Below are 14,358 nucleotides of genomic sequence, written 5' to 3' on the forward strand. Positions count from 1 at the left end.
TGTTCAATTGTTTGCATGATTTAATGAGTAGTTTATTAATGTTGACAGTCAACGAATATTTCATCTTGAAGTTTTAAGTGAAACCCTGTATTAAATTATGATGTTAGTTTAATTTGCTGCAAATACAGAACTGTTTTGACACACGGGGAAGCCGTTCAGCCCATCAAGTCCATGCCAGTTCTTTCACGTTTGTGGAATTAAAACAAAACGAGAATAAAGGATGATTACTCATTTGTAACACTACATTTTCAACTTTTGCTAGATCTCTCTAATTAATTCACAAAACCCCCACATTGGTGAGCCTCCATCTTCAGACACTTGATTACTGGGGGATTATGGCAGATGATGCAAAGTTTTATGGAAGTCAGCAATTTTATTACTGATGGGACAGGAAGTTAATGCATGTGAATTTATTTTTTGCCCCCGGAAGAAGCTTCTTTTACAGAATAATTATCCTCTTTAACAATCGGCACTCCGGAGACGTCCTTGCTTTCAATGAAAATGCTGCCAATATTGATGCACACAAGCTGTAGCAGTGCAAAGGCAGGGCCCCTTGTGCGAGGAGGGGTACACTGAATGCACAATGGCAACATTCAAAACATTCACTACTTGCCTCCCATAGCCATTTGGTTGGGTTTTAAACCCACCATCTACTGTACAAAGTTTACTGGGGCATTATGCCGCTAAGAGAACACTTTCTCCAATATTACAGCACCGTAACACCACCCAGGGTCTCAAGAGTCCAATCCTATTTGCGGTTTCTGTTTCACGAGAACTGAGCCCAGTACACGATTTTCATTGAAGATTGAATGTGCTACTAACTTCCCCCTTCCCAATGAGTCAGCCAGTCAAGCTGTCTGTGGAAGGAACTGTGCCTGTAGAGTAGTTGAATGTGTGATTTCTCATCACTGTAAGATTCTACCCTACTTTTCAATCAATCCTCTTCTCCCCGTCTTGCCCTGGTCAGCACCCATACCAAAAGGATCAGTCAGAGAGGGGCTGATGAAGGTCAAGAGTGAAGAAGCCAACAGTGTCTAATTGTCATACATGTCGACAATAGAAAAATGAAATCCTTATTTGCAGCAATTTAACTTAAACACAAAACACACAGATTAAAATAATATAATTTTTTTTAACTGCAATAAATTAATAATCGTAATAATTGTACATTATCGCTCAACACTATGGAACTGAACCTTTGCAAGAAAATCCACAATTGTCTATCTTCTGGTGGACGGTTGAAATGTCATTGATTGATTCATTGAAAGACTGATTCCAAGATACAGCATGGAAACAGGCCCTTCAGCTCATTGAGTCCACGCAGACCATCAATCACTCATTCACACTAGTTCTATGCTATCCCACTTTTGCATCTGTTCTTTACACACCAGGGACAGATTACAACGGCCAATTAACCGGCAAAGCTGCATGCCTTTGGAATGTGAGAGGAAACCAGAGCACCAGGAGGAAATCCACACGGTCACATGGAGTACTGCAAACCCCACACAGACAGCACCCAAGGTCAGGATCGAACCAAGGTCTCCAGTTTTGTTTTACCTGGTGTGCCACGGTTATGTTCTATTAACCGTGTCCCATTTTGACTTAGTTTGGGAGTCAAGAAAACAATAGGACCAGGTGCAACATTGTTTTACTCTCTATTCAATTTCGGGAATTTCACCATTCTTCCTAAAACTTCCTGCTTTTAGCTAGCTGAGTTATGTTGCCATCCCCCCCCCCCCCCCCCCCCCCCCAACCCTGATCTCATTTTATTTGCTTGCGCATTGTAGTTAAAATAAGGTACAGGGGATAAACAACTTTGAAAAAGTGAAAGATAAGTAATTTACAAAATATTATAAGCCCTTTTTTTCTACTGAAGGTGAATTCTTGCAGAAAAGTTTGCTCCCGACAGGGATGTTGTGCAGAACCTACCTAATAATGAAGTCAAACTCAGAACCAGCCAACATCAAGACCCCAAGTAGTGTGGAGATTGACCCGTCTATCACTGGTGCAAACATGTGTTCCAGTGCCGATGCAGAACGCAGATTCCTGTTCCCAATGGCCGTTAGGAAACCCTGATGAGGATAAATGTTGTGTATTTATATCACAAACCAAATTGCACAAACATGAAAATCCACTGAAATGCACCATTAAGTTTAAGAATAAAATTAACAGGATTTATTATTAAGTTAATTTAAGTTGTAAATTTACATGTGTACCACTACCAATGCTACTAAACACCTTAACTACTCGAGGAGTCTAGCAAGTGGAAGAATGTCTAAAGCACCAGAGAAGTTTAAAAAACATCTCTAATAAAAGGCAGTGAACATAAACTCTGAACTAAAGACAAGTTTATGAGAAGATATGAATAAAAACCTGGAAGAGGAGTCAGTCTACCCCACGACAGAAGTGGGAGGAGTTGTACCGTTTGATAGCCACAGGGAAAAAGGATCTCCCGTGGCGTTGTGTGCTGCATCAAAGAGCTAAAGGAGTTTAGTCAATTGTCACATGTATCGAGGTACAGTGAAAAGATTTTGTTGCATGATTCATTCTATATTGCTAAGTTTTTTTTTTAATTCTATGAGTGTGTTGGACTGGCTGCATATGTTCCTGTAGGCAGGCAAGCACAAGACTGCAGTGATTTACTTACCAGAGCTACATGGACAGTGAATTCCACTCCAATTCCAACAGAGGCAATCAGGATCACGACAGGGATTGCACTCAGTTTGATTCCCATCAGTCCCATGATACCAAACAGCTCGACTGTCATCATAGCCAGAATAAAAACCTGCAAAAAAGACAGGAGAGGTGAGGGTCTTGAACCTGCATGGTCAGAAGTCGACTTGATTCAGTAACTTCACCAGGAAAAGTTGCCTTTTCAGCCATTCTACCATATACAGCTAGAGTGAGTGAGTGAAATGATAGTGACAATTTAATGCATGCGATTACGATTGCCACAAAAAGTCATCAAAATAGATTTATTTAAAAAAAAGCAGAAATTCTAACAGTTTGTGCTAGAGTAGCCACAAGTGTAATTTCACAAAACAGTTAGTTGAGGAACTAATCTTTAAACAGGCGTCGCAAAATACAATGGGCAACATATTGTAAGGCAACGGAACAGGCAGCATTTCTGGATAGAAGGAATGGGTGATTCCTTCTATCCAGAGAGACTCCAGCATTGTGTGTCTATCTTCGGTGTACACCAGCATCTGCAGTTCCTTCCTACACATATTGTACAGCAATGTTGAAGCTGGAGATGATAAGCACTGAAAACCTGGTGACATTTAAGAAAATATCATCGCAGATCAGGAAAAATGTTTCTTTCTTGGCCAGCAGGTATTGAGTTTGGTGAAGTTTGGAGTTTGTACCACCCACAACTCTAACCCAGCCTTTCTTCGCCATTACAATGCAGTCCTTTGAAGCTATAAAGAAAATTGGTTGCATAAAGGAATAGGGCTACAAGCACAAAGCCCATTATGGGCTTTGCCCAAGGTGTAATGTACAAGTTGTATTAATTCATGGTGCTGGCAATGTCAGCATTTATTGTCCATCCCTAATTGAGGAGGTAATTAATAAATTATCATGAGATCTGCTGTTACCTGCAGGCTAAATTGTGTAAGAATGGCAACACGTCTCCAAGAGACATTGTGGACAGTGGGGCTTTTATGACTATACTTTAATTGTCCTTACTTTCCTACATAAATATGCGTGTTGCAGGATAAACTGATAGAATAACATATTGCCCTCCACACTTTGACCGCCAGCCGTCATGCAGGTGGTGTTATTGGTGATTTGTGGCAGTTCTCCTGCATTATCTTTTCAATAGAAGGCATGATCTAGTGGAACAGTTCATAGAAAAATAGTGGCTGGGAGGGCGGAAACAATCATTTTGGTATTAACATCTAAACTATGTGAAGACTCTTTGAATTAAAGGACCCACTTGTTGGCAAGATCAGAGACAAGAGTTCTTGTAAACTCAAGGATTACTTTTAAAGGTTAACTTCAAAAGGTGGGAGGAGAGAGGTGTTGCCCTTTTTGTAAGAAGATGCTGGGGCAAGGGATTTGTTTATAGTCTGAGCTTTTATCTTCTACCATGAGCCGTTTAAATGTAAATTCCCCCAGCCCCTCCAGCCTAGACCTGGAGAAGATGAGGATAGCAGCAAGCAAACATTCTCTCTGAACCTTCCTGCCACTATCATCTGCTAGGCATCGAGTTACAGAGGCCTCCTGCGACTCAGTGTTTACAAGGAAAGGCTACTGTCTTTAAACAGAGGATGTGAAGCTTTTTTCTTCCATTTCATGGTCTATAGAACCAGGCTCTCCCAACTCCTTGCTCGCTAGTTGTTTTACACATTTGGCTGCACGAACTAAAGTGTCGTTGTGTGCGAGTCAAGATTGTAAGGAAATTGGTACTCGTTTCTTTTTATTTTGCCTTCTCTGTGCCTAGGTAATGATAAGATTATTGCTTTGATGTCAGCAGGAGGCAGGTTTTGTCACGCATACCCTGTTGCTTGACGGGTGCGGAAGGAATCACTGATAACTTTAAAATTCCTTCCCAAGTGAATAGGACTCTTATACATGAATGGGTTTGCAACAGGTTATTCTTATAAAGAATATTGCCACTTTTTAAAATATGTATCGAAATTCAAAATGAATGGGTTAGTCAACATATTGCTTTTGAAGGTAAGTAGTGGTATATTTTATTAGTACAAAACGTGTTGTGTCAGAACATGGGAGGAAAAATATCACAAGAAAGATATACTGGTCTCCCTTTCCCAAAGGTATGTATCAATTTCAGCTGTGGCAATCCATAAACAGGTCTCTGCTCCTCAAGTGAACGATGAAGAGGAAAGGACAGAACATCCTTCAGCCCTGAAGCTCCAACATGTTGACTGCCTGTGACCAACTGAACAAATAGAAGCTTTGGAATTACACATGTGTTGGAATTGCACATGTCGGGGGGAAGAGAAAGTGTCTAACAGACCCCAGAGTGCTGGCTACAGGAGCAGAACTGGACTGTGAAGGGAAAGGGGTGGATTACATTAGAAATTAAAACAATGAAACTTGAGAATTTTATGAGTATCAACCAAAATCCCCCAATTCATTAATGTTCTTGTAATAAATAGCTCAGCTATTTATTCTTAGTTTTTAATACAGCAGTAGCCATGTGTACTTTAGTAATAGTTTCTCCGAGCAATGTATATCTATGTTGTATTTCCTTCATTACAACTGGAACTACATACCTATAAATTGTTTCATTAGCGGTAAAGCAAGCAGATTTAGACATTCTGAATAAGATGTGAAAGGTGCAGTAAGTTATTTTAGCGCGTACATAGACCAATTAAAGTAGAGCTCGGACAGTGTGACTAGGGATCTGTAACGTGCCATGTGGTACATTTACTCAGCTGTTTATGTTTCCAAAGTAATTTTTAAAATGAGCAAATGGGAGCAGCAATGTAATGGAGTTGTGGAATGTCATCACGGAAGGCCATCAAAACACTTCAAAATAAGTTCACGGCGAATCCAAGTACATTATTCAGTATTGGAGTGGAGAGGAATTACCAATCTGGTGAGAGGGTGGATAGATGGAGCTGCTGTATCAAAAAAAGTGACCGGGCTATTTAATTTCACAACAGTTTTTCCTGTGTCTAGATTTTCCAATGCCCTTTTTTTAAATGACAGTCAATTCACCAGGAGTCTCTATTTCACAATGTTATGATGCTCGCCCAATGATACGAAGGAACATGGTGACCGAACCAAAAGATCAGCCATGATCACATTGAATGGCAGTGCTGGCTCGAAGGGCCGAATGGCCTACTCCTGCACCTATTGTCTATTGTCTATTTAGAAGAGAAATTTCAAATGCTTTTCAATGGCAAAACGTGTTGTGTCAGAACACGCTCCTGTTTAGTTTAGTTTAAAGATACAGCAGGGAAACAGGCCCTTCGGCCTACAGAGACCATGCCGACTAGCGATCCCCGTACACTTGCATTATCCTACACACTAGGGACAATTTACAATTTTTACTGAAGCCATATTAACCTACAAACCTGTATGTCTTTTGAGTGTGGCAGGGAAACCAGAGCAACTATGGAAAACCCATGCAGGTCACAGGGTCAGGATCGAACCCGGTCTCTGGCATTGTGAGGCAACAACTCTACTGCTGGGTCACCCTGCCGCCCTAGTTAATGTCTCTTCTTCAGCACTGCATTGAATCAGGCTGGATTTTGAACATGTCTCTGGCAGTGGTCCTCTGCATCCTCTGACTCAGTGCTACCACACAGTTTAGTTTAGTTTAGTTCAGAGATACAGCGCAGAAACAAACCCTATCGGCCCACTGGGTCCGCGCCGACTAGCAATCCCCTCACACTAACACCATCCTACACACACTAGGGAAAATATTTACATTTACCAAGCCAATTAACCTACAAACCTGTACATCTTTGGAGTGTGGGAGGAAACCGAAGATCTTGGAGAAAACCCATGCAGGTCACGGGGAGAACGTACAAACTACGTTCAGACAGCCCCCGTAGTCGGGATCGAACCCGGGTCTCCGGCGTTGCATTCGCTGTAAGGCAGCAACTCTACCGCTGCACCACCGTGACCCCCCTTGACACATTTGGCTTTGCAAAATGTTATGAATTCTACATTTCTCAGTGTAAACTATGTCTGTAGCTTCCTATTCCAAGAGAATCATTTTTTTTGGCAATTCCCTCCTGTAGCTAGGTTTACTTTTCATGGTATTATTGACTGGGCCTTGGAAAAAGGCCTTGTGGTGACCCCCTCCCAGCCAATGGGCCTCCCTCCTCTGCTGCCATAGTCCGTCAGCTGTTGATGGATTGATTTATCACAAGAAGGTCACGCCAAGGACTACTTTTCTCCCAAATTCAACAGACAGGGATGTGAGAGTCCCTTGAGCGCTGGCTATTTTATCACTGTTTTTTTAAAAGATTACTTCCCACTGTACACCATAAGCAATTTAATTTATTGGCGACTGTCAGTGATTCTTTAGAGACTAGAGAGGTTATGAAAATTAAAGTATCATGCTGTATTGCTCTGGAACTTGCTAGCAGATAGCAAGTATCTACAATGCTTCTTAAAGCAAGCGTTTTTTTTGTAACAAAAAAAAATTAACAAGATACCTTTGTAGATAAATAATAGATATTTTTGTGCAGCAACTTGAGATTTTCAAATATTGGCTTGCAGGTAGATAAAATTGTGAGCTATTGTGATTTTGTGTGTGTGAGAGAGAATGTGAGAGTGAGAATGTGAGTGAGAGAGTAAGAGTGAGTGTGTGTCTTTCTTTCTTTGTTGGCATACGAGTGTGCAAGTGTGTGGGGGTGTGTACGTGGGTGTGGTGCGCTGTAGCCAGCTGGACCTTCCATTGCAAAGAGCAATCTTGAACTCATTACTCAAAGGTAGTGGAAGGGGCTATATCAGTCACAACTTCACTACACGCCATTCGCAGGATTGATTAAAATTGAAATGTTTGTATTTGTAAAATAGCGTTCAACGTTGTAAAAACTTGTTCAAATAGAATCCCACTACTTGGTTTCAGCTTTAAGCTTTAAGAATTCCCACAGTGTAATTCATCTTGGTGGTTATATCTTGCTGGAAGCGAGTTCCACATACAGTCGAATCTCTCGCAGACCATAACTCGATTAAGCAGCTTCCACATTGAAGTTATATAGTGCTGGTGAAATGGACTCAGTTTTTATTCAGTATTGAAAGCATGGTTTGTTTTGCTCACTGTTTTGTGCCTTTTGATTTTACACAGCTCCCCCCCCCCTCTTGGGCTTTTCGATCTCTCATGCGACTCCGGGATTTCAAGGCAAAACTACTCAACAACCACCCCGGGGCTAGATGAGGGTGAAACCCATGAAAAAGGACCAGGAGATGGTTGTTTGTACAACCTCCCAACTGGACGAGTGCTTCTTGCGGGGAAGAAGAAGGCAAAAAATTGGCAAACACGCAAGAAAAACAATGAAAAGAACAAGTCCCTGACCCAGAAGCAACCATGTTAGAAGTTTTCGTTTTGTTGTGGGTACGCAAGAATGCCAGAATTTGAATATAATAATGCAGGCAAGTTGAACAAAACAACATTTGCAGGAACATGCACCTCTTGTGCCTGACCTTCACGATTGTTATTTATGAGGGACACTTACAATGATGCCAGCGGTCCAGGGATTTAGCAGCAGAAGAGCGCAGACCAGGAAGGTGCAGGCCAACACGATGCTGATGGTGAGCAGGAACCAGTGACGCAGGCCGATGTACTGCTCCCAGAACAGGAACGGGTAACCATTGGGGTAGCTGAGAACACCCTTCTTGGAAAACTCCTCACATATTGCCCTGACGCTCTCGATAGCTTCAATGAAATCGGAGGTCTGCTGCAGGCCAGTCAGGTAGAACGGGAATTGGGCAAACTCGATCAGCTCGGCAGTGGGAACTGGGTAAAGGGGAGAGAGAAAAACTGTTAAACTTTTTTAAGGATCACTGTACCACCGATGGAGGTGGGCTCTCCCCTCTTGCTCCCCATTGTAGATTCATTGCATAGCCTATATTAATTACTGCCACTGTTACACAGCAATATCTCCATGCAGTATGGTTTCAGAGAGTCACAGAACAGTGCAACCAGACCTTTTATTAACCTGCATGGTAGTTCATATAGCCGTACGGCATAGAAACAGGCCCTTCGACCCAACTTGCCCACACCAACCAACATGCCCCATCTACACTTGGCTTACCTGTGTTTGGCCCATATCCCTCCAAACCTACCCTGTCCATGTACCTGTCCAAATGCTTTTTAAACATTGTGATAGTACCTGCCTCAATTACATCCTTACTTTAGTCAGGAGAAACAGCATGGACAAAGGCCCTTCAGTCCATCATGTCCATGCTGACCAGCGATCCCCATACACTAGCATTATCCTACACACTAGGGACAATTTGCAATCTTTACCAAAGCCAATTAACCTACAAACTGTACGTCTTTAGAATGTGGGTGAAAACCGGAGTACCAGGAGAAAACACATGCGGTCACGGGGAGAACATACAAATTCCATATGGACGTCACCGGTAGTCAGGATTGAACTGGGATCACTGGCGCTGTAAGGCAACAACTCTACCGCTGTGCCACCATAACTCTGGCAGATTATTCCACACACCCACCGTCCTTTGTGTGAAAAGGTTGCCCTATTGTGCAAAAGACTCTTGTGCATTAACCCTATCTATTCCTCTCATGATCTTATACACCTCTTTCAGATCAGATCTCCTACTCCTGTGCGAGTTGTTTTGCATTGACTGGAGCAGGTGGGGCGAAAGTGTGTTAAAACGAATTTGCTGTCAACGTTCGTATCTGGCACGTCTGGCATATGGAACAACTGAGAGCTGGAGACTCGACACGACCATTTGGTATGGTCAGCGGATGTCCAGGTGACCTCCACAATGGGTCAGGAGGCTGTTAGCCGCTGACTGCGATCGCCCACAACAGGTGCTGGATTCTAATTAGTCAAAGGAGTTCAGCAGCATTTGCAGCAATGGAGAAGCCCAGCCAGAGGGCAGAACCCTTGTGGACGGGACGACTTCGGAAACAGTCAGCAAAATCCTGTTGACATTTGCCAGACTCCAGCTGCACACTCACAATCTCTTGGGCCTCTTTGTGCCACCCTGCTCCACGGCCTGACGCAGTCTTCCTCCGTTTTAACTTACCACACCTCAGGCATGCAAACAATCTGAAAGAGTTTATTCTTTCCTCAGCCCCACTCCAGTGGCTTTGTGATTTCCTGGATAGATTTACCCTCAACGTAGGTACAAGAAAGTGCAAGTGTCTTGTCACATCAGGGCATCAGACATCGGTGCAATGTTGTGACTACTTTTCCAGTAGTTTGGATCTGAAGCAATGGCTTCTTGCATTCATTTATTATGAGGGATATGGAACCACTTCCTTCACACAATGTGGCTAACATTATGCTCCCTTAAAAATAAATTCCAGCATGCTTAAGCGGAAGGCCAATGACTCCATGTGCATAATCAAAGGGAGTCTTTGTTAAATGAGATAGTAAGGAACTGCAGATGCTGGTTTATACCAAAGATAGACACAAAATGCTGGAGTAACTCAGGACCCTTCTTCAGACTCCGAAACATCACCTATCCTTTTTCTCCAACCTGACCCGCTGAGTTACTCCGGCACTTGGTGCCTTATCTTTATTAAATGAGCCCTAGATGAACTAATTTCCAGTAAACAAGGCAAACAGGAATTCCAAAATGAGAATGGTTTCCAAACTGATGAAACGTTTCTTTCATATTCAGTTTGGGAGAAGTTTAATAATACCTCTCAAGCGTATATTCTGAAGAAGGATCCCGCCCAAAACATCACTATCCATGTTCCCTAGAGATGCAGCCTAACCCGCTAAGTTACTCCAGCACTTTGTGTCTTTTTTTTGTAAACCAGCATGTGTAGTTCCTTGTTTCTCTGTATTCTATAGTTTTTCTGCAAGCTCTTTGGTCATTCACACACAGATTTTGATACCCCTCTCGATACCTACTTCTCAAATTCTCTCCAGTGGTGTCATATCTATCGTGAATCCATTCGGGTGGGTGGGGGTTGAAGTTAGCTTGAGATGCAGCATAGCCGAGGGGGTCATTGCTGACCCACACCGTCAGGTAGATGTAGAAGACATCAGGGTTGATGATTCCATCCTCATCCACCAAACGCCTTGAAGACAACTATAACAAAGAAGACGAGGAAACATTCATCACACCTTGCGTGAGACACAACAAACTAATGTAACAGCATGTCTGACCACTAACTAGCCCGAGATCCTGAAATAAAACCATAAGACTATAAGACATAGGAGCAAAATTAAGCCATTCGGCCCATCAAATCTGCTCCACCATTCGATCATGGCTGATCTAGTTTCCCCTCTTATCCCCCTTCTTCATGATCGATCATGAAAATCTAGAATCCCATATTAAAGCTTCATATCTTGCAGAATTTGCCATCTTTTGTTTCTTATTTCACTTCTGTTTATAGATATAAGTAATGTGAGGATAGTATTTCAACTTGGGAGGGTGGTGGGGTGAGGAGAATGTATATAAGCAGCAGAGCAAGTTCAGATATTTGCAGCACATAAGTACATAAATATGATGGCAGGACAAGACAAAATAGTCCACTATACTCATGACGTCACCGAACGTCAGGAGCTCCAAACAGTAGTCACATAATCTCCTGGGACCAAAGGAAAATAAAACAATAATCCAAAAAAAAACTATCTCTCCAACTCCAAGAAGGTTTTAAGCAAGCTTCAGAAGCTCACAGTGTCAGCATGGACCTCAGCCACTATTGTAATCATGTACAAAAGATCCAGGTACAAGAGTACTTGTACAAGAGTGACCCAGAGTAACATTCATGTACAAGAGTGATCCAGATTAATACTCCCTCCGCTTTGCTCTGGTTATATGTCCCAACCAGCTTTAATCCCAGAATACCTCCAGGCACCAATGTGTCATTTCCTGTTTCCTGTTTTGTTATCCCTGTATTCTGAATGGGTCTCCAGTTGACAAGTTTAGGCAGCTAGAGAAAGCAATTCTCATGCCCTCTACGTTCAATTCATGCAGATGGGTTAAAAACTCGCCTGGTTGTAGTTGAAGGGTTCTTTCTTGTTTCCTGTTTGTATGAGTAATTTATAGGCAAGGACACCATCTTCTGAACCATTACGGTAACCCTCCCTGGTGATTTTGCCTGTCCGCCAGTCTTCATCAAATGCAGCCTGGAGCCCTGGATGAACAAGACATATGCATAAGAAAAGGAACGGTATAATACTTCTACAATTAGCAGGAAATTCTTTAGTCCTTTGGTCTAGAGGAATATGGTCAATCAAACATCCGTAGGTGAGCGCCCTACCTTATCATTCTCAAAACTCCACTTATTCAGTCTTCAAACTATAATGAGACATTTGGAATGTATTTTCCATCAAAACCAGCATAATTCTATGAAAGGTTTAGGAATTTCCCCTCCGATTGCTACAGGTATAGAAACATAGAAATTAGGTGCAGGAGTAGGCCATTCGGCCCTTCGAGCCTGCACCGCCATTCAATATGATCATGGCTGATCATCCAACTCAGTATCCCGTACCTGCCTTCTCTCCATACCCTCTGATCCCCTTAGCCACAAGGGCCACATCTAACTCCCTCTTAAATATAGCCAATGAACTGGCCTCGACTACCCTCTGTGGCAGGGAGTTCCAGAGATTCACCACTCTCTGTGTGAAAAAAGTTCTTCTCATCTCGGTTTTAAAGGATTTCCCCCTTATCCTTAAGCTGTGACCCCTTGTCCTGGACTTCCCCAACATCGGGAGCAATCTTCCTGCATCTAGCCTGTCCAACCCCTTAAGAATTTTGTAAGTTTCTATAAGATCCCCTCTCAATCTCCTAAATTCTAGAGAGTATAAACCAAGTCTATCCAGTCTTTCTTCATAAGACAGTCCTGACATCCCAGGAATCAGTCTGGTGAACCTTCTCTGCACTCCCTCTATGGCAATAATGTCCTTCCTCAGATTTGGAGACCAAAACTGTACGCAATACTCCAGGTGTGGTTTCACCAAGACCCTGTACAACTGTAGTAGAACCTCCCTGCTCCTATACTCAAATCCTTTTGCTATGAAAGCTAACATACCATTCGCTTTCTTTACTGCCTGCTGCACCTGCATGCCCACTTTCAATGACTGGTGTACCATGACACCCAGGTCTCGCTGCATCTCCCCTTTTCCTAGTCGGCCACCATTTAGATAATAGTCTGCTTTCCTGTTTTTGCCACCAAAATGGATAACCTCACATTTATCCACATTATACTGCATCTGCCAAACATTTGCCCACTCACCCAGCCTATCCAAGTCACCTTGCAGTCTCCCAGCATCCTCCTCACAGCTAACACTGCCCCCCAGCTTCGTGTCATCCGCAAACTTGGAGATATTGCCTTCAATTCCCTCATCCAGATCATTAATATATATTGTAAATAGCATTAGTATATCAGGGGTATATCAGGTAACAACTAGAAATTACTGCAAGGTAGCTTTTCTTCTTCACCGCCTATGAAGTAATCTCGCCAAACGCATCACTCGCCCATTATAAAGTCAGCTTTTATAAATTCCAGTCGAGCAAAGATGAGTCAAATCCTGTAAATTGAGGCGCAATTTACTCTACTGGATTAAGGCTCTGAAGACAAAAGTTTATCTTTAAATTTCACTTTCATTTCACTTGCACGCTTGATGTGTTGCTATTCTGCACTAACTTGATGAAAGTAAATGGATGCTTAAACCCATACTGGGAAATCTCCCATGGCATGGCTCAATGTGAGTTACTGCATTGGGACAGCAAGAAACTGGTGGGTAAAATTTAAAAGGGCAACATGTTGCATCAAATAACTGAGGCACATGTAATACAGTATTTATCGACTGTTAGACTGGAATGAATCTCAAATGCAGTTTGACTCCTCATCTGCAATCCACATGCACTATTGGGGTATAGAAGGAACTCTATCCTGTGCCAGACAAGAGCTTCAGTAATTCCCTCCCTCCCGCCACCACCACCCCAGCCGCTGCCTCTGGTGATGCATGCTATTGAAATGGCAAGGTCTCACTCCCCAGTTTGACATCCTTCAGCACAAAAACAAACTGCTAGAGTACTTCAACAGGTTCGGCAGCATCTGTGGAGGCAGAAGAATAGTTGATGTTTCGGGACAGCGATCCCCACTGCCTCCACAGACACTGCCTGGCCCATTGAGCTCCTCCTCCAGCAAAACAAAACACAGTGATGGAGAGTCTGAAGAAGGGTCCCGACCCGAAACCTCTTATGTCCATTTCCCTTCACAGATGCTGCCTGACCCCGCTGAGTTCCTCCAGCACTTTGTTCTTTAACTCAAGATTTCGGCATCGGCAGTCTCTTGCATCTCGAGTTCCTCCAGATATTTGTTTTTTGCGCCAGATTCCAGCACCTTTAGACTTTAGAGATACAGCGTAGAAAGTGGCCGGCCCACCGAGTCCACGCAGACGAGTGATCACCCCCTACAGTAGCACTATCCTATACACTAGGGACAATTTACAGAAGCCACAGAATGGGACGACAGATGGCACAATGGGCTAAGTGGCAACCACAATGGGCTAAGTGTTCGGCTGGCAACCGGAAGGTAGCTGGTTCGAATCCCGCTTGGAGTGCATACTGTCGTTGTGTCCTTGGGCAAGACACTTCACCCATCTTTGCCTGTGTGTGTGAATGTAATTATGTGAAGCACTTTGGGTCAATGCAAGTTGACTAAAAATGTGCTATATAAATAAAGAAATTTAATTTAATTTAAAAGCCAATTAA

The 14,358-nt window shown here is 42.9% G+C and overlaps 1 protein-coding gene across 2 annotated transcripts in view; it reads right to left on the reverse strand.

Moving 5' to 3' along the window:
* The window catches only part of ptch2 (patched 2), a 121,842-nt gene that overhangs the window by 14,622 nt on the left and 92,862 nt on the right, over positions 1-14,358 (reverse strand). For both annotated transcript variants that reach the window (XM_033028738.1, XM_033028737.1), the window contains 5 exons: positions 11,631-11,773; positions 10,542-10,722; positions 8,163-8,443; positions 2,648-2,785; positions 1,930-2,072 (listed from right to left, as the gene is read on the reverse strand). In XM_033028738.1, the coding sequence (XP_032884629.1) occupies positions 1,930-2,072; positions 2,648-2,785; positions 8,163-8,443; positions 10,542-10,722; positions 11,631-11,773 (886 nt within the window). The remainder of the gene's footprint in view (positions 1-1,929; positions 2,073-2,647; positions 2,786-8,162; positions 8,444-10,541; positions 10,723-11,630; positions 11,774-14,358) is intronic.

This window comes from Amblyraja radiata, chromosome 10 (genome assembly GCF_010909765.2).
Source record: "Amblyraja radiata isolate CabotCenter1 chromosome 10, sAmbRad1.1.pri, whole genome shotgun sequence".
In the NCBI taxonomy this organism is placed as follows: domain Eukaryota; kingdom Metazoa; phylum Chordata; class Chondrichthyes; order Rajiformes; family Rajidae; genus Amblyraja; species Amblyraja radiata.